Below are 21,063 nucleotides of genomic sequence, written 5' to 3'. Positions count from 1 at the left end.
ATTATGAATAAGCAGAGTAATAATCTTTCCACGTGTGAACACCAAGGCTGTGAAGTACAGTACGTTCTCTTACCTGTCCATGGAGAGCTGTGCCACCAGCGTGACGTCAGCGTTGTCAGCGGTCGGCTCATACTCGTAGTGCAGGAAGCACAGGTGCGTGCGGTGCACGGTGAAGCGCTCTCGGCGGAACTCATAGCACGGGTCGTCCTCGTCCAGCTCGGACAGCTTCTTCTGCAGCTGCGAGATGAAAGAGAGCTCAGAGGTCAGCTCTGCCATCCGTTTTTGCACTCGGTGTGGATTGGGTTTACTGTACAGTATGTCAGCTGACACCCATCAGCCTGCTTTCCCACGCTTCTGAGTAACAAGTATCATCTTTCACTACTGCCGTCGCGCCAGTGTATCGGCTTTGCTACGACATGTTTTTGCATAAGGACCTGATTATCTGCGTATTTACTGTATCTTCATTGGGCAAACTTTCAAATAGCTGAAAAATGCAGTAAAAATGGTACTGAAGTGAGTGCATTTCTGGTGAGTGTAGGGAAGTGCATTTTCAAAATAACAAAAGTAAGAGAGTTTACCCAGTAATACAGGTTTTTTTACAACTTTTTATCTGAATTACTTTTGGAATACAACTACTGAACGGTTCAATACACAAAACATGCAGGCAAAAAAACGTTTCATATAGGAGCAAAGTACAACTTGTCCTGAAGTTCACTTGGGACCCAAAACCCAACACTGAGCGTAAAAATTGTCTAAGTAGTGTGGCAATGCTAACCCTAACCCTAGCTGGGGTTTCAACACAGCAATTCTGCAATGTGTTTCTAAAGCCCTCCAGTCATCAGATTTGAAAATCTTCCTCAGACCAAAAAATATTAGTCTAAAACAATCTTCTACAACAATGCATCTTCTTTAGGTAAATGTTCAATCAGCTGCAGAAATACTGTAAAAATCGCATTTATGTGAGTGCATTTCAGGTGAGTGTAGGGTTTGGATTAAAAGAACCATTAAATGTCGACTCCAGCTATACGTCTATTTGAACATTACTGTATATGAGGCCTAAATGCTGACCAGCTGTTGATTTCCAGATAGGAGTTCAGCATAGTCACCCTGTAAAAATTGCATCCATATATAATCACATTTGCTATATTACCTATCTTCCTTTTAGTATTACTCACCTTCTGCTACTGAAAAAATTGTATGACAAAAATCAAAAATGATTAATATAACATTAGACACATTGCATATTTGTGCTAGGCTATATGAAAATAGGAGATGTTTTAAAGGCAACAAAATAAAGCGATATACACTTGATAGTATAATCCTAGTAATAATCTATAGTCTGACAATGGCTGTATGTTTGTAAATAAATACCATACGGTATTAACATATCCAGTAAAAACCTTTATTTGAGATTATACTTGTGCTACCTTATTTTCGATTGTATTTCACATGTATTCCAGCTAAAAAAAATACTTTTCAGGATATTTGAGATGGAAGATTGCAAAAAAAATCCATGACAGATTGTTTGTTAGTGGAAACTTGGAACAGTGTGAAATATAATAAGACAATATGTTACGTGTAGGGTGCAGTGTATATCTTACTGCACAAAACAGCAGAAATTACATCTCTTGTAGCATCAGGCAAACCCTTCTCATTACATATTGAAATATTAGGAAGTGATCATTTTTTTGCATCATCAAAAGGTACTACATGTAGAAATGAGCTGTGCAGGATAGGTGAAAATGATACCGACTGCAGTCAGGCATGTAGCCAGAAAGCACGGTAACTCAGGGTAACACTCTGCAACCTCAGCACAGTTTTGAAGTACAGGTACTGTATTTAGCAACAAATCTCTCTAAAGAAAAAAATAGCTCAATGCTCAGCTGCCAGTGAAAATCTCTACAGTTGGGCTGTAGCAAAAAACTGAGACTGAATCTCAGGCAACTGTCTCAAGCATCTCCATGTATCTTACGAACACTTGGCACGTCTCATGGTGAGTTTTTCAGCAATCCATCTCATTAACCAAGTCTTGGTACAGTATGTACAGATGACCCAAACCCTGGAATTGGAAGTAACATGTAGTTATGTTTAGTTTGTAGTTTAAGTTTGTTTAATTGTAATACAACACCCCTAAGGGCTGTTTATTTGATAATTAAAAGCTGAAGGCTATGTACAGTATCAGAAACTAATTACCAGCTCCAGAGTGGTCTAGCCCTCTTCTGATTGACACACTTCATAATATGTACTAATACACACCGAAAGTAAAGTTCACATGGAAAGCAGACACTTACCAGAACGCTCAAGGTTTGAAATAAGAAGCAGCGCCAGTGCTGAAAGTTGTGTTGTGTACACTTTGCAGCTCACTCTAAGAGACGCAAGTACCGTACAAGTAATCTTGTGTGACAAGTGTGTGACAAAACTAGAGCACAACACTGTTGGACGGAGCGACAGTGTGTATTAGTGCAACACTGTGACTATATGTACTGGGTGAGAGGAAAGGTACAGGGGCATTGTCATTAAAACAGTCAGGCAACAATGAACAACGTGATTACTATAAAAACTAGTATGAAGAGTTTTCTCTCTGCAAGCTGCCCATAGTCACAATACCTACATTCTCACTGTTGAGGTCAGCTTCACTGGGGCAGCCGAAAAGCTCCCTGCGCAGCAGATTGCCATCATACTCCAGGAAGGTCAAGTAGAGATTGCGGAAGAACTCCACATGCTTGTTCTTCACTCGCAGCTTTTTGGGGGAGTTCCAGTGTATCACCTGAAGGGAAGTGAGCAACATCTTATTGGACTCAAACCGTATGTCAGGACACACGAAAGGGTCTCCAAAATAAACAATTCGGTAACACGGACATTCACCGACACGGAGCTGTAAAACTAAAACATAGCAGTGTCACAAAATGGGAGTGAGAAGAATTTAAATAAAGGGGGATTTAAAGCTATAAATAAAAAAAAATCTAATTGATATCAAAATCGATTTCTGCCACTAGCTTGGTAGCGAAGCAAATTTAATTTTCAGCAGCTTACCCTTTTTTGTTCTGACACAAAACTGTAGCAATGTGAAAACAAGGCACCAAAACATACAAAATAAAAATGCCTATTTACACCAATGCACATGCACTACTGTTTGCTATTACTATATATATAGATATTGACAAATCTCTGAGGAAAATAAAATTACTGCTCTTTATTGACAAAGAAAACTAAAAGTCATTCTTTAACTGATGCTCAAATGCATAGGGAAAGAAGGAACCCGCGGGTAATCCGATAAAAGACAAAGCACTCCCTGAATGTGTTAAATTAACCATCTTCCATATTCCGAAGAGCGCATCACTAAACAAAATGAGAGATATAGCTTGGTGGATGCCAAAAATGGAAATGTATTATTTCCACAGCTACAAAAGCAACTGTCCCTTACTGAATGTCCAAAGCCAGTCTCTTTAGTGCTCAAATTACCTATCGATCTGTAGTCCTGGTCATGAAAGAGGAAACACTCTCAGAGTGTGTATACTTCTCCTTTCAGCTCTTCCTCTCACGTTTTTATCATTTAGTGTAGTCTTACAGAACTGTATATCCTGTCACCTCTACTGATGCTCAAAGAAGGCTGATATAATGATTTAACTGCAATTGGTTTAGTTTTAGTTTACAATACAATTGCTTGGCTACCTCAACTGACTCAAGTGAGAAGGTGAGATAAAAGATAGCTTGTTTGACAGATTGAACTATAAAGAATGGGGTCCCAGGATATAAAATTTAAATTCTGCAACATTATCAACCTGCATCAATAATGTTTGTTCATATTAGCAAAGTTGCTGCCATGCCAATCAGAGGTTCCTTCCATGCTGAAGAGAAAAAGAGTCAAATGCCATTTTTTTCTTTTCAGTGAACTTCTAGCTATTCCTTTGTCAGCCCGCACAACGACACAGCTTCTCACTCTAAACTCTTAAGAACATTGCAATTCTTTGACGGATCACTTTAATAAAATCCACGACATTCTAAGTTATGCAGTAACACGATTTTGCCACTTAAGGTCACCGTAGTGGTTTTGAAGTGAGAAAAGGCCTGGAACTGCTCTTCCTCCGAAACTGCAAGGTAAGAGATGAAGAGCTGAAAAGCAGAAATGTTTTCGTTTTTGTTTTCAGTGGGGGGGGGGATAACCTACCTTGAGGTCGGAGACATCTTTATAACACTTCTCAGAGCGGGTGTGGTCAGACAGCTGCACATTCCAGAAACAAGGCAGCTGGTACACCAGAAATGGGTTTTGCTTAATCACTGCATTGAAAATATCCTGAAAAACAGAGATCATTTAGAGGCAGGTTCCACCCAGGGCACACAGGAGGATTAATTGTTTAATGTCACATCAAACTAGGTATGAATCACTCAAAAATGAAAGAAAACCTATGTGTATTTCAGTCACAATTCCACTTAGGGAAATGTATTACAATTTGTTATTTTTATGTGTAATAGGAAATTGCTTTATGTACTTTTAATAGTACTACTTAACAGGAGTAGTTAACACGTATAATAGTGTAGATATACCACAGGCACAGTATAACACTTGTAATGTATCATTTTCTAAAAAACACATGCAAAAGAAGCTCATCCTCCATAAGGCATGCAAAGGTAAAACAAAGAATCTTGACATAAATACTGCATTTGTTGTTTTAAAGAAGCTGTACCTGTCCATTCAAATCATATCAGGCAGCCGTATACCTGTATCTGTTTGTGTGGTTTGCCAGGTTAAAAGTTAAAGCTTTCCATAAGGAAATGTACAGACATATTTGTACGTTATGTAAATATGCACACAAAGCAATGAGTAAAACTCAACAGAAAAGTGCAGTTAGGAGAGCACATTCTCACAAGACGTTGTGAAGCATCAATGAAGAATCACAGTTCAGCATACAGTCCTAAGATCTAGTTGCTTACAGAAGGGGCTGCTTTTAAGTAGCTACTGGGGACAGTAGTGCATGATTGAATTGCTTTTTTAGCAATTTGCTTAGTTAAATTATTTAAATTACAGTGGCATATTGCCAAATTATTGTGTGGTATGGTAATTTTAAACAATTTTCTCAGGATACAGAATATTTTATTTTAAATTACTTTCTATGCATGACAACTGTGTGTGTGCAGTATGTATCATCATTTCTCATTTTCATGGATTTTAATTCTGAGTAAATTCCTTGCAAATGAGAAGCAAGTCTGGAAAATTATAAGGCCACCAAGCATTAAGTATAGAATAATACACTGAAAATATCACTTTTAAAAGTTGTGCCCCAAATAATAAATGCATTTAAAAATAAATGCTTGATTTCTCAGGTGAAAGCAGTTACAGTATGTGGGGAGGAGGAACTGCAAATGGTAAAAGAAAGCAGAAAGTGATTCTCTGGAAGGTTCTATCGTTAAAATATTGAATGAATGAAAGTGTTCAATTAAATGTCATCTTAAAATTAAGCCAGTATAACTGAATTTTTTTATCCAATTAGTACCCAACTGTGCAGGATAAAAGGTAGGAATGTGATTTGCAAATCTATCACCATTGTCTTGGTTTCTGGAACGTTCAACACCAACACAGAAGTGAAAATAACTGCATTTAAGTCTCCCCAATGTACAATATTTATTGTTTCTACCATGCCCAGGATATACAGTTATGTTTGATCGATTTAGCTTCTACTGCTTTCCATTAAACACAAGGACAAATCACTGACAGTCAAAGGGAACTGAACCTTCTTAGTCTTGAAAAAGCAGACAATGAGAGAAATATGTTCCAAATAATTCTAACCAAATCAATCGAGTGAACGTCACCAGAATCAACAGTGACTTAAACCAGAGGACCAGTAGAAACTACAGTACTTTACAGTAAAGAGCATTTAAAACCCACAAGAGGTATGTACTTCTTTACCCAAAGTATTTTGGGAGTATAAAACATGTCATGTTGTTGAAGGTCATATCTTGGCTTCTTTCAAGAAATGGTTGGATCAGATTTTCTATCACTTAGCTACTAATTACCAAACAAGGTAGCTGGGTAGAATGGCCTCCTCGTGTTTGTAACTATTCTTATATTCCTAAATCTGTAAGCATTCTAAAAAAGATTTCTGTAAAAAAGAAGTCCATTCAGACCTGATCAGCCAAGGAAGTAGACAGCATGCTCATCAGCTCCCTCTCTGCTGTCAGTCTCCACATCTGCTCCCATTTCAGCTTCCTGAGCCGGTCCAAGAGGAGAAGAATCACCCCTGTGGGACAGAAAAGACAGGCTGTGAGGCCACCTTCAGGGGACCACAGCTGGTACTCTGAGGAACTAGTAGACAACTGGGGTGAAGGAGAAGAAAGACAACACATGGATTACTGGATTATTAGCAACAGGTTTAACTATGGGTTGGGTTAGGAATGTTTAATTACTGTATTTATAGATTCTGACAGTGAGAATATAGCACCCTCATAACTCCCTCAGTTAAAGGGAGTACATTCAGAAATTAGGTTAAAAATGCTGAGAGCAAAATTGGACATTCAGAACTGAGAGCTGTCTCACTGTAGGAGTTCAGTTGAAATTAGGGCCACCCTAGGAATTAGCTACCTTCAAATGGAGATGAAGCAAAAAACTGCAATGATACTTCACTTTCAAGTAACAAGGGGTGATTAAATCACAAATATAAGAACTAATGAACTGAAAAAGCAAATATTTTAATTTCATGTTTGAAGTATTGAAGCACGATTTTAAAGTTAGGAGTCAAGAGCCTAAATAATGCATGTTGCAAGAGCTAGCATTCTGGTGGCAAATCTTTAGACTGGTTTAAGTTCTTAGCAATATGTCCCTTCACTCATCATAAGATCTGAATTGTTTAAAAATGCCATTTAGGAGATTCTTCTAACTAACTTCTAACTTTTAACTTATTCCCACACTTGTTTCTGGTATGTTCCAGGCCATTTTCCTCTTGGCTTTGATTACAACAGAGGATTCTGGGATGTACCAGGCCATTTTCCTCTTGGCTTTGATTACAACAGAGGCTTCTGGGATGTACCAGGCTAGGATCATAAAGAAACAAACAGCAAATGTCTCGAGTCTGCACTAACTCTCTTGTGAGGTACAGCGGAGCTTGCAGAACATCAAAAAGACATATAGCTCTAACCAGATATCATATCAGAGGAGCATGATCACAAGCCCTTATTCTCCTTGTGCAGGACAAGGGTTGTAGCTGGAAAGCTTTTTATAAAGAGTCATAAAAACAGCAAATCTAGACCGGGAAGATATTAAATAAAACAATGTGGCAGTTCCACAACCTCAAAAAAGAAAATAAAAAACATGAATATACATGGAACAAGTTATGAATACATATTGAGGTATGTGGGGAGCTGCATCTGCATGTCAACTGCAAAGGAACAAGAAACTATTAATTTTTGAAAAGTAACAAAGCAAAATTTCAGCTGTTGAGCCTTTGACAGATATGAACACCTGAAGAAAGCCGAACTGCTGAAACATGGTGTTTTTAAGAATTTATAACTTCAAATCATTTATTTATGCATTCAGAATGAATTAAGCAGAAAAAAATCACACCTTCAACTATAATTATGAAGGACATATAAAGAATTATTGTTGTAATTAGATGTATACTGTATATTTTTATTTTCAATCAATGTATGGTATTATTGTGGCTGTCTTGGGCAATGTGTATTTTCTGCTATATTTCAACTTTAATTTTATTCATTTGCTTGATTGAAAGAACTGAATATTATACTACGTTTTATTCAGTAAATGACTTAAAAATATAATACTACCTGATAAAATAGTCACTTTAAGTTTGTTCATTCTTAAGGTTTTTTTAGAATCAGTTCAAGAACTTGTACAACACCTACTGTATCACAGAGGGTGTTTATTGAAGGGGAAATAATTTACTGTACATTAGTAATGGTGAACATCAGAATTAAAAAAGGTGAGAAAATTATCTGAAAAAAGAAAAAAAAACTGCAAATTTTAATGCTGTGATGAGATTGGAAAACAAGTCGCTAGCAGATTTTAACCAGCATGAATTTAATTGCTACCATTCTAACTCAGGGCTCACATCTGCCTCTGTGCATCATAGCCCGCCTGACCACAAGTTAAAAACCAGCTGAACTGCAGCATCTTTTAAATAAACGTTTTGTGTATCACAGCAGATTAAAGCCTCTGCTCTCTTGTGTTGATAACCCTTATGTTACTATATACTGTACAGTATTTTGTCTCTTAGACTACTGGGTGTCCTGGCTCTGCTTGACCCATTTCACCAACAGAAGAGGTTACTCACCAGTGTTAAACCCTCTGCCCAGAGCCGGCCAGGGGCGATGGTTCTTCCACAGGTTTCCCAGGTACCAGTCGCTCTGGTTCTCTACCAAGCCCAGCACCTGCTGGCCTGTGAGGACAAGGAAAATGAGCCCTGCTGCAGGAGGGACAGACGTACAGAGGGGCTATCTAGGGAAGTGCTTAACGTCTTGTCTTGACTGAATTGCACCTAAGAGCCTTTTTTATGACCTACATAGCCCTTGGTTTTCTCAGTGTTATAAGGTAAGGAGCAATGAGTTCACTTTGTTTAGCAAACAAAGGCCCACATTCACTAAATATTAAACACAGCCCTGAGACTGTGCTCAGCTAAAGTGGAGGGAATATCCAGAAGCAACCAGCGTGGAATGTAGGAGCTTCTGAACTATTTCCCCGCAGTGCCGAAGACACATTCTTCTTCTTGGTCAATTACTTCCATCACAGAGGAGGACTAAACAAAATGAGATTTTTCACAAAACTGTTTTGCAAATAAGCTGCTGATCTACTAACCTGATAATCTACAAATCAGATAAACAAATATTAAGTTTGCAGGCTCTCAGTATGTATTATTTCAAACTGCATTTTCCTTTAAAGTAGTTAAATACTGTACACGCTCAGTTTAGGCCACTGCTCCGCAGGGTATCGCAGAAACTTACCCAAGAGTGCACAAAATCAACAATCTAACACTCAATTATCACTTACTACTTACTAGATAATCACTCAATTAGCACTCATTAATTAGGAAAAACATTTTTATAGATTTTCAGCCAAACCCTGTCACTACAGTAACAAAGTAATAATTATGAAACATTTTTCTATTCCATTTTTTACTGGAGGTAGTTTCTGAGACCAATTCAACTGACAAATTTTAGAATTCCTGATACAAGTGCTTTGGAAGTCTTTGACAAGAAAAGCTATACACAAATGCAAGAAATGTTTCTAATAGCAGCAGGAGCCATATCACCCTGCAAGTCACATCTGGCAGCCCACTAAAGCTCAGCAGGTGTGAGCCTGGTCAGTACCTGGATGGGACAACTCCTTGGAAAAACTAAGATTGCTGCTGGAAGAGGTGTAAGTAGGGCCGGTAGCGGGGCGTTCACCCTGCAGTCTGTGTGGGTCCTAATGCCACAGTATAGTGACTGTAAAAAGGTGCCATCCTTTGGATGAGATTTAAAGCCGAGGTCTTGACTCTCTGTGGTCATTAAAAACTCCAGGGTGTTTCATTAGGGGTGTTACCCTGGTGTTCGGGCCATTGGCCTTTACCAATCATGACCTCCTAATAATCCCCACTTATGGATTGGCTTAATCACTCTGCTCGCCTCCCCACTGAGAGCTGGTCTGTGGTGAGCGTTCTGGCACACCATGGCTGCCGATGCATCATCCAGGTGGGGCTGTACATTGGTGGTGGTGGAGGAGAGTCCCCATTACCTGTAAAGCGCTTTGAGCGGAGTGTCCAGAAAAGAGCTATGGAAGTGTAAGGAATTATGATGATAAATTATTGTAAGTCTTAGCCTGGTACTTTGCTTGAAGCGTAAGAGAAGGTCATGAAACCTTCACTAGATGTCACTGTTTCTATTTGTTCTGTCCTGTTAAGTTGGAGAGCAGGAGAAACAGCAGAGCGGCTCAGACAGGCAAAGAGGAAAAACAAACTCCCAACTGCAAAAAGAGAAAAGGCTAGAAAGAAAAGAAGGGGGAGCAAAGAAAGAGATGAAAAGTGGGGAGGTGGAAGTGGTTAGAAAGGGAGGGAGCGCGACAGAGGGAGATAAAGAGGGAGGGGGCGGACAACGGTTTAATGAAAGCTGTAAGGAAGATTAATGAGTGTCTCATGGACCAGGCAGCTCTAGGCAGACAGCCTTTAAATAATTTAAAAACAACTTCTCGGCTGTACTCTCAAGGTGACAGGAGAGTGTGACAATTAAGAAGCCAAAAGTGAACCCTCTTTTAATTGAGAGAGGAGGGAAAGGTTGTTCCCAGCAATTATTTCGCCATGATGATGAACATTCTCATGCCGCTTTGGGTCAGAACAAATTGGGGAAATATAGAACAGGTAACAAAAGTAGGAATAAGTGAAGTTTATTCCCATTTCCTGAAATATTCACTGCTTCACATTAATGCAAATAGTCTCAAAAACAGTCACATGCACAGCACTGTTCATTGCAACAATTAATTATAACAGTACAGAACTGAATGAAATAATTTCAAAGCTACAAAAGTTTGCATTTAAAATAACTGGCAAAAAAGTTAAAGCAAAAGAAAAACTTTTTTCTTTTTTTCACCTCAAAATCTATTTTTACTATTGACACATTTAACCTTTTGAAAGTTTATCTTAAATTCAAGAATATTCCAGAAGGGTTCTGAGGGCCTCCACTCTGGCACCTCCATTCAAACACAGGTAATAAGAGGCAAGTTGAACATCTCCGTTTCGGGAGCCATTCATTTTCTGCTTTTCAGAAACTGCTCATTCAGATATGTGAACAGAAAACTTTAGCACCTTCATTTAACGAACTCTTGGGCATTAAAAGGAGATTTATATCAAAACGGTAGTTCAAGTAAAGGTGAAGTTAACTTCATGGAAGAATTGTTTTCACACAAACTTCCCTTAAGAATTCTGCATGTGTAGTAAGTGGTATTCTTGGAAATGTTTTTTTTAACATGAGAATGATTAAAAATAAGGGGAAAACATTTGGCCAATTCTAGTCTGTTTGGTAGTTAGACTTGTCACCTTTTAATTAACCTAATAGCCCACATGAAATATGCATTGTTTTACAATGCGCAATATTAAAATTGTTTTAAATATGTTTTTTATGGGTAGCAAAGTGGCTATCATTGCTACCTTGGGCCCCAGTTTCACCTTACGGGGTGCTTTGTGTGTGGAGTTTGTATGTTCTCCCTGCGTTTGCTTGGGTTTCCTCCAGGTGCTCCGGTTTCCTCCCACAGTCCAACAGCATAATGGGAAGTTAACTGACTTCTGGGAAAATTGGCCCTGGTGTGAGTGTGTCTGTGTGTTTTTCATATTATTTCAGGAGAAGGGTGTCAGGGGATACTTAACAGGAATCAATCTGAGGCAAAAGAAAAAAGGGCAATAAATACACAGGCTGAATATTTGTGTGTAATATTCATGCTGTTTGGGCTCCATTATGCACAGAATGAAAAACAAATCGAGAACAATTAAATAAGAAGCTGCAGGCAGCAGTTATAAATGAAATGAAAAGGTACTGCTTGTTAATCCTAGTGAATTGAAGAACACTTCTCTACTGCAAGATCTGAAATGCTGAGTCCTGTGAAAAAAAGAATCCAATGGAGGATGCTGCTGCCAGTTGATTTGACTGCTCTGCAAACATCATAGACAGAAAAGAACAGGACAGTAATCCCAGCAAATACCCTACAGCAGGGAGATGAAAAGAAAATGTCAACACCGACACAGAAAGACTGGACTTCAAGCCGAAGATCTGAAGGGCCATTCGATATGAAAAGTCCCACCCATTGCCCAGACTGTCTAAAATAACGCATGCCTGGTCCCAAGATGACACGTTAACATGTTTATCAAGTTTGACAAACTTATGTATAATAAAACATCAAAAATTAATCTGAAAAAGGGGCCTCCCAGATTGCAGACTCCAACTTCATTAAGCATTTGTTTCTCAACACTGTCTTCCCTGTCTTTGTTCTGACAGAGAAACTTTCCGTAAAGAACATGATTGTGACAGGACTGGCCCCAGAAAACAAGTTCTTTCCATTGTTATGTACATGTAGCAGCTACAGAGAAATAGAGAAAACTAAAAAGTCATTCAACTAAGTACTGGTATGACAACTGATATTGAAGACTGCCTTGGCAATGTGAAACTTTTGGAAATCATTAAAGCAAAGCACATATGAGATTCTGTAAAAATAACTTTGGGGGACAGTAAACGTGTAATTCTTACTGAAAGGAACAGAAACACAGCAGTGAACTGTGTATTAAAGTGTGAAGTTTTTGCTTCTAAAATCACTAAAAAAGCTTTAGTGCTCCCAGAGCACCTCAGGCAGTAACAGAGCTCACTCACAGTGTATGATGAGACCTACGCCCCACGCATCAGCAGAGAGAGCCTGGCTCACACCACCAGCTAACAGTGACTGGGATTGCCCAAAGAGGCAGTGCACATTTGGCCGGAAATCACCAGGGTAGGGTGGACATCAATTAGCCAAGATCTTTCCACCTTTCAGCATCGTAGTAACTGTCGTGACTTCCAAGGCCCCTGCAAACTTGCTGCGACCTACAAGACATGCATTATTCCTCAAAATTGATGCCATCTCTCTTGTAAGGCACTGTAAAACCTGTAGTTTAGCAAAAGACAAATAGTTCTGACAGATCTGCTGATCCCTTTTTTTTTTCTAGCCTGGCTTGCAATTTTCTCATACTTCCTTATCAACTTTAAGTCTTCTCTACAATCGTTCGATTGCATAGTTCTGGAATCCAGTCAAAGACAGATAACCCGTTAATTCGCTATAAACTATTTTTCTCATTATTTTCAATGTTTCAGAAGCTCTTTGTCTGAATAGAAGATGCACAGCAGGGGAAGCAGATTTCTGAAGACTTGCTAGCTGGCAATGGAGATTTTGCTTGCTCATTATCTTTGTCACAGCTTTCAGAGAATCATAATGCATTTTCTTCTAACTCGTAATCGAGCGGGAAATGCACTGTCAGGGTTTGGCTTGCTTCTGAAGTTAAATAACTTATTTGAAACTGAGAAACTTTTCAGGAAGAAATTGAAGATTACTTTTTGCATCAACATCAACTTTCAAACGGTGAAAACCGAGAGCTCTTTTTTTTTAATGCAAGTAGGCAAGTAAGAGCAATGAAGCACAGCTGACGATCTGTGTCTTTGAAAACCTGTAAGACAGACCAACTTCAGAAGGAATCTAGGAATCCATAGGCACTTATTCAGTTAGAAGCCTTTGGAATTTTTTTTTTGCACAGACAGATGTGACACCATTTACTGTGACAATTTTAACAATGAGAACAGTATTAATCCCCAACTTCTCTAATGACGGTCTAAGAAAAAATACATCTGTACTCTTCTTACAGTAGTTAATAGCAAAAGTCTAGCCATATGCTATTAGAAAACACAGGTAATTTCTGTGTGAGCACTTGCAAGTTTGTATGTGTAGGCAATTAGCGGTTTTCCTTTTCAAGTCACAAATGACTGATTGGTAATCTTATTCACTGATTTTAATTCTGTTTTAAAACTAATCAATGCAGGTGTGCAAATTAGATAGTCTAAAATGAATTATTTAAACAAATTAAGCATCTGATTTTTTTTATTCACATACTGCCAGTTAAATATGTATAAATATAAAACATTCAGTTAGGAAAAATCCTCTGTGGTGTAGGCAGCTCAGTTTATTAAGCTATGCAAATTACAATTAGTCATTAGGAAAAGGGTTCATTACAATTAATTCTGCACATTTGCTAAGCTTGTATTATTGTTAATCATCATCATCATCACCACCACCACCACCACCACCCTTGGCTAGGACTAGGATGTAACTTTCAACCCTCTAGTCACATTCTCTTCTTAATGTACAGTAGGTAACCTTTCAGCCTGTCTTTGGACTGTGGGAGGAGACTGGAGCACCTGGAAGAACACAGAAAGAACAAACTCCACACAGCCAGTACTCCAGGAACTGAACCCAGGGCCCAGTACTGCAAGGCAGCAATGTTGATCTCTGCACCACAGTGCCACCCTGTTTTATGATTTTGGGTTTAAAAGAGACTTTTTTTATTAAAAACTTCACTAAACACTAATAATGGATTTATTAAATCAGATACTAAAGAAAAAAACAAACACAGAAAGGGCCTACATCAAAATGTAAGCAAAAAAGAATCACTTCTAGTTTTTTGTGATTCTTTTTCCATTTGCCACACAATATACAGTAGGTGTAAAGAATACCTGGTCTTTAGTTTCCATTGTAGTCTATTAAGCAGTTTTTTTATATTTGTTACCTTGTTCATTCAAGCATTGTCAGTCTCATAGAACCATTAAGGTTAAAGGAGAAGAATTATAGTTCACGTTTTGTTAATTTAATTAACAGTACTATCACACCATAGTCCTCCAATGCTTTCACTCTCCTTAGGTGCCTTCCTTTAAGCCTTCTACAAAGGCACTTCTGTTTCCTCCATGAAAACCTTTGAGACTTTTAGTCTTCAAATGTGGTTCAAAATAAGATTTTTCATCCAAATACCTCAGTCATTCTTCACATCTGAGTTCTGCACATCGAGAGAAAAGGACTCATCATCTGAAGAAAGAGATTTCTTAAACAAGTCTCTAGTCTACAGCTTTGCACAGCCAAGACCCCCTACCCCAGTGAGTGATTACGAAGGGGCTTGGAGTCATGCAGTACAGACAGCCAGAGCAGGAAGATTAATCATCTCTGCCTCTGGCTGTGCCACAATCTAACTCAAATAATTAACTGATAATCTAATATCTAGATGTCAAGGTTCTTCGTTGTTTCAATATTCCTTTATGAGTACAAAGGTATTTTAATTAAGATGGACTTTTTTTTCCTCAAATAGTAAGCATTTTGCACATCTTAGGCTGGAAAAAGAGATATAAAGCTTGTCTTAAAAAGCTTATCGTGCTGCCTTAACAACCATGATTTATACTGTATATGATGGGCTATATTTTAAACTTTTATTTTTGCCTCTTATTGTTGTATTGCACAAATGGCCGCAAGAATCTGAATTCCAATATGCTGATGATGCTGCAGCATGTGCTTTGAGCAGATCTGCCTGCTGCCTGCTGCACATGGAGAAGGATTTCACAATCCACATGAATACCCGGTTGGAAGAAACAAGAGCTGTGACTATAGTTTGTATTAGAGTATAGTCCAAATAGTCAATACAGTGACTGAGACATACTGTATGAGAAAATGAAACTTTTGAAAGGGAATTTGAAAATGCACACACCACAGCACCAATGATTTGGATTCACAAGACATGAGCAGGGCAAGAGTATACAGTATAATTGGAAAAACAGAATCTACAGTCCTTCTTTCTTGGGAGGTATCTTTCACTGAAGATCAGTATTAACAAAGAAATCCAGCATGCCCTGAAATCTCCAAGTGCAGCTTTTTGCTGCCTGAGGAAGCGAAAGTTTGTGGATCATGACATAAAAGCTGAAACCAAACCGATAGACTACTGTGCAGTCGTCATTTCTACCTTCATGTATGAGTACTAAATATGGACAATATACAAGAGACATTTAAAAGGATTGAAAATCACATCATCAGCACTGCTTGCAGAATACTTAACGTATCAAGTTGGAGACAGATGCACCAACAAGACTGTTCTCTCTCAGGTAGGCAGCATAAGTACAGAAACTAGAATCATCTACCATCACCTCTGCTGGGTTGCTCATTAAATTTTGCCCAGATGTCAGAATCCAGAGTTCCAAAGAGGTTCTGCTTCTCCCATCTTAGCCATGCCAATCAGATCAGGAGATAAGCGACTGATATCAACTCCTGGGCGATTATGGCCCTTGACTGAAGCAGATGGAGGAAGAACTGGAAGAAGCCCAGTACTTTGAGATCAAAAGGTGTCGGAATGAGAGAGCAAAGTGAAATAATCAAAAAGAACTGGCCCCGAGAACACCTGTTCAACCTGTCTGAGTGGGTGCATATCCTGTATTGGTCCTTCAGGCTCATGGAAGATAACCACCCTTGACTGTGAGGGATAGCCAAACTATGTTCCTATGAATCCAGCTTTTAACGATTTTCCAGTAATGTTCTCTTGTTCTCCTCACTGTTCATAATTTGAATTAACTACTACTGTATATTCAGCCTTCTTTATCCTTTAAATTCACATCTGTCCTTAGTCATCTTTTAAACACTGTCTTCACAACGTCTTTTTCTTCCTTGCAATCTGCAAACTTCACAGTGTTTAAGATCCACTAAAAATAAGCTTTCAGACAGTTTCAATACAAACCCTCTTTCCCAATGTCCCCTCTCATGAGTATCATATTGTAACTCCCCTGCAAGATCTGTGGAACAAAGTGCTTGATGCAATACGGTCATGTGGCTGTATACATTTTTTTTATTTTGCCAATAACTAGTGAGAAATATCTAAAGCTGAAAACAAAATTTGAAAAGGATGAAAAATACTTAACCATGTTAGTAAGCAGTCTACCTTTTGTTTTGTAATAGTAGACTGATTTTAAAACATTACATGTGACATTCAAGGCCTTAAATCTCTAGTGTGTCTCCTCTTTATTTAACTGATCCTTTGCTTATTTACAGTTTTACATGCAACCTTTGGTCTACTGATGCAGGACTTGTGTCTCCCTGATCCTGATTTCAATGGCCAACTGTCTGGGAATACAAGAATACAACTGTCTGGGTTTTTATTAAACCTTACCTAATTTCTCAGTTTGTTGCAACTCGCCTTCTCAAAGAATTATTTTTCTCTTGTGTGATTCACTGCTTTTATATATTTTCATGCACAGCACTATGCAATGACAGGCACTTATTTAACTAAAGATTATTGCCTATTTGAGTTCAGATTCCACAGATAAAAGCAAGCAGACGGTAAAAGAAAATTGTGTTCTATATATACAGTATAATATTCAATATGCACTGTTGTTGATGCGCATATTTTGTTTAATAATTTACCGTAAAATTCCCTTATGTCACAGAACCCTTAATGCAACTTCACGTTCAGGTGCTTTCCAGGAGAAAAGCTCAAATGCAATGCATGCCATCTTCTTGGACTAAACGGAATGAAATGCACTCAACCAAGGATTTGCATAGTGCTAAAACAGATGCTAATTGGCTAGGCAGTGCCGCTTTACCCTGACTTAATCGATTTGTTTAAATGCCTATACAGTAGTAACAGGCAGCCAGGATGGACAAGTCTGAAGAGACGGAGCACAGAGGCAGGGATGCGGTGTAATAATGGGATATTTACAGCAATCCGTGCATCAGCTCACGGCAGGGGGCCCAGCCTTGCTCCTAGCCTTAATCGCTTCCACCAGCAGCTGCCACCCACAGCTTAAGAGAAGCACACCTTCCCACGGCATCCAAAATGGGATTCTGAAATGATATGCAACCTCACTGGCCTCAATTTTCATGACAAAAAAAGGCTGCGGCTCATGAAGTGAGGATGTCAATTCCCAGAATTATTCCGAGATTATTTTTTTTTCTTAAGATAGAAACTTGCATGGGGCTCGGTTTTGGTATGCCAGTTTATCTGAATACACCTAAAAAGCACCAGTGGGAAGAGGTGTGCAAGATTCTGGATACGGACAGTAACTAGAAGGCTGGGGGGGGGTCTCATCCAGGGTGGGAGGAAGCAAAATGCTTCACTCTGAATGACCTCCATGAAATGCCGAGCTCTAAAAACGCATACACGTATACTGTAAGTCGCGTCAGATAATAGTAATTTTATTTAATAATAAAAGGCTGGTGGGAAGATTGTTTGGAGTCAAGGTATACGAGCATCAGGAAAGGAATAGATGAGATTTAAATAGATGAATTTCATAAGAATGCATTCCCCTAAGATAAAAGCACAAGGAAACCAAATTTTGCATTAACAAAGTAGAATTAACATTAAAGTTTAACTATAATTTCCTGACTTTATAGTCTTATCCTACTGCTGTGTCTTTTTCATAATTTAGTGTTCATAAAGTACATTTAAGTTTTGCATTGAATGCTAATGTAAGCATCATTAATCCACATTTGTATAGCAAGACTTTATTTTTTGTAATATACTATGAAGAAAGGTTCTGCATGATGGTACCTATCACTTGCAATCGCATAATGCTGCATTACTATTTTTCTTATGTTTTCCCACAGACTTTTTTAGTCTGTCACAATTGTGATGTGGCTATATTAAGATCGCTTTCCACAATGAGCTACTTGTCACTTGACACTGGTCCTAAACATTTACTGTACATTGTAACCGTGTGAAAGCGAGTCGTAAAAAGTAAACGCCCCTAACTGAGGGACAGAAGCACCAGTGTGAGGTTAGCAAGAACAGAAAAGAACACAAAAAAGGGTGGAAAAAAAAGAACCAAAAGCAAAAAGAAAAACGAGCCGCTGTGCATCGCGACATCCCGGCTGGGTTTACGCTATGCAACGAGGTCCAGCCTGGGAAAAAGAAGAACCGCTAGCACAGCGGTGACCAGACCGGACTTTAACGGGAGAGCAGGGTGCATTAGGTCAAAACAAAAGTAAAAACTCAGTGTGTGAAAAAGGTCTGCCTGCCCCGGTGAAGATATGTGATGGGACAGGAAAAAAGAAAATGAACAGAAAAAAAAAATAACCACAGCCTTACGTGGGTACAACCCCCTCCAGGACTGCCGGTGAAAATCTTCCTCCACTTCCGGGGGTGGCCCTGGTCATCCCTTCGGGGCGTGTCCAGTGTGCCTTTTGCCTTTATAGGGCTTGCACAGCCGTAGCTCATCTTCTAGCCAGAGCAGCTGTGACTACTATGGCACACTGAACACGCCCCCGCGGAATGCAGCAACATTGTATTACAATAAGGGGGGTGTTGTCTACTTAATGCAAAAGTAAAAATAATTTAAATACCAACTAACACACCGCACATTGACAGTAATGAAAACTGACCAAGTGTTATCACATGGTTTCTGTCTTTTTCTGGTGCAGTGAATGTCCATCGGAAGGTTGAAAACACTTACAGCATCTTGCTTCTTCTGCTCCAAAGGGTAAGAGTGCGAGTGATGGCCAGCCTTATTCTGATACACAATTGGTCTACATGGACCGTTAGCTCAGCTCTCAGGTGGCTATTTTGTAAACTTGTTTCTATTTCTTTCCCAGAGGTCTCTGCTGAATTATAGCTCACGCTCCCTAGTCGCTGTTCCATAGCTTGTTGTCACTAGTCCAGTACAAAAGATGTCTTAGGCCATCCCATGCTCGAGGTCTCTGTTAGAGCTAGACTTCTGATTGACCTGATTACAACATGACTCTCCTTCCATAGTGGACCTACAGTACTTAGCATTGGACCCAATGTACCATTTTGTGCTTAACTGTGGTTATTGGCTAACTTTGGTTAGCATTTGCTGAATGGCAATGCCATTATACATTTATTGGTATTACCAGTATAACCTCAGTTTACAACAATATTTCAAATTCACGAGGAATGACAATGCCCAAAATCAAAGCGTAACAAACTATCGTGGAGCGAATATTTGGCTTAACCCGCTTGGCTGAGGGCCGACCTCCTGGCATTAGGTCGAGGAGGCCAGGATCCCCATGCAGGGTAACCAAGGGGCAGCTGCAGAGGTGGAGTTGGGATGCAAAAGTCGCTGTGAGGGAGAGAGATGTCGCATTTGGTATTTTTAGCGTTCGGTGGAGGAAGGACGAAGGGAGTGATTGCTAATAACTGACGGCTGGGAATGATTGAGCGTGGTTGTTGTCATCCCTCCTGAACTTTAGTTAAATAAACTCCATTACAAAGCAGAAATTCCAGCACACAAAATAAACACCTGTAAAACGTAAAATCATAAGCTTTAAGTCTCTCACTGCTCTTTTGTACTTTACTTTGCATTTGGCTTATTTGCATTTGTTACCTTAAATACATTTTAAATTCAGTCATTTTACAGTAATCATAAACTCTTGTATAACTTTAAGGGCTGGGCTCAGCTAATACCCTATCTCCGATGAAATTTCGAACAAGTCTTAATCAAAGTGAGATGATTTAACTGATAGATTCTTGCATGTAACTGTTTGCAAAAGAGGTCAAAACTCAACAGGCCACAAAAACAGCAGGAGTGACAAAAGATGGCTCCCTATGGTCTCACTATTTGTCTGCTCCGGCAGGACACTTGTACTTCCAAACAAGAGCCCTGTATTTATTATTAACTGTTTAGATGTGACTGCCAGGGGGTACTAATCTAGAGTGCTAGTTAAATGACTTAATATTATATACAGACATCACTGTGGAATTGGAGTACTTTAATGCCCCAGATGCAATACTTAACCCACCATATGGAAACAAATTCTGCATTCATTTAAAAAAATATATGATCTGGTATTATCCTCCATTTTACTGAGTTGGAGTAAATGATGAAGTTGATAAGATCAGTTTTTACATGAGCTCAGTATTTCAGGATTCTGTGATATTCCTTAGTGTTTTGTTTTTGCTGCATTTGCTTAAATCCATTTAAATGAAAAACTAAACCTGATACTTAAATAAAAAAGCATTAGAGTGACATACTGTGCATCTGTCACATATATAAAATATGGTGTGTGGAGCATAAAACAGGTAATAAAAAAAACAGATTGAGGATTCACGCCTACATTTGTGGCCTACATAGTGCATTTCATCCTTTGTATAGGTAGGGTTGTCAATCAAGATGATATATTAAAACACTTTCACACAGGAGGATAAAAAACAGCAGTGGATTTACTCAAGTGGAGATTCAGCTTTTGAATTTTAATTTCTAGTATTATCATTTCATCGTTACTTGCCAGCAATGGTGCATCTTTTCAGCTGTATAACATGCAAATCAGGTTTCAAGAAAGACAAGTCTCAGGATGCAGTCCAATAAGCTCCTAATGTCCATCTGAACTCAAAAGGACATTTTATACAGAAGTGCTTTACAATAAGTTAGCAAGGCATTATTGAACTTAAGGTCTGATGGCCTGAATCTATCCTTCTATTAAAAATAAACATTAAAGGTTTTCTCTATGCTCAGATACACTTAACCCTAACTGACTTACTTAGTTACTTATTTCACCTAAAGTCCTACCATAAACGGTACACTATGGGCAAG

General features: G+C 38.8%; 1 protein-coding gene across 1 annotated transcript in view; it reads right to left on the bottom strand.

Annotated features, from left to right (window-relative positions):
- The window catches only part of large1 (LARGE xylosyl- and glucuronyltransferase 1), a 96,772-nt gene that overhangs the window by 12,109 nt on the left and 63,600 nt on the right, over window positions 1–21,063 (bottom strand). The window contains exons 7-11 of the mRNA XM_088644691.1: window positions 8,283–8,387; window positions 6,124–6,236; window positions 4,169–4,294; window positions 2,612–2,767; window positions 74–237 (exon numbers count right to left, since the gene is read on the bottom strand). Coding sequence (XP_088500817.1) covers window positions 74–237; window positions 2,612–2,767; window positions 4,169–4,294; window positions 6,124–6,236; window positions 8,283–8,387 — 664 coding nt within the window. The remainder of the gene's footprint in view (window positions 1–73; window positions 238–2,611; window positions 2,768–4,168; window positions 4,295–6,123; window positions 6,237–8,282; window positions 8,388–21,063) is intronic.

This window comes from Lepisosteus platostomus, chromosome 9, assembly GCF_059453375.1.
Source record: "Lepisosteus platostomus isolate fLepPlt1 chromosome 9, fLepPlt1.hap1, whole genome shotgun sequence".
NCBI lineage: Eukaryota > Metazoa > Chordata > Actinopteri > Semionotiformes > Lepisosteidae > Lepisosteus > Lepisosteus platostomus.
This window is presented reverse-complemented; position numbering and strand designations above follow the sequence as displayed.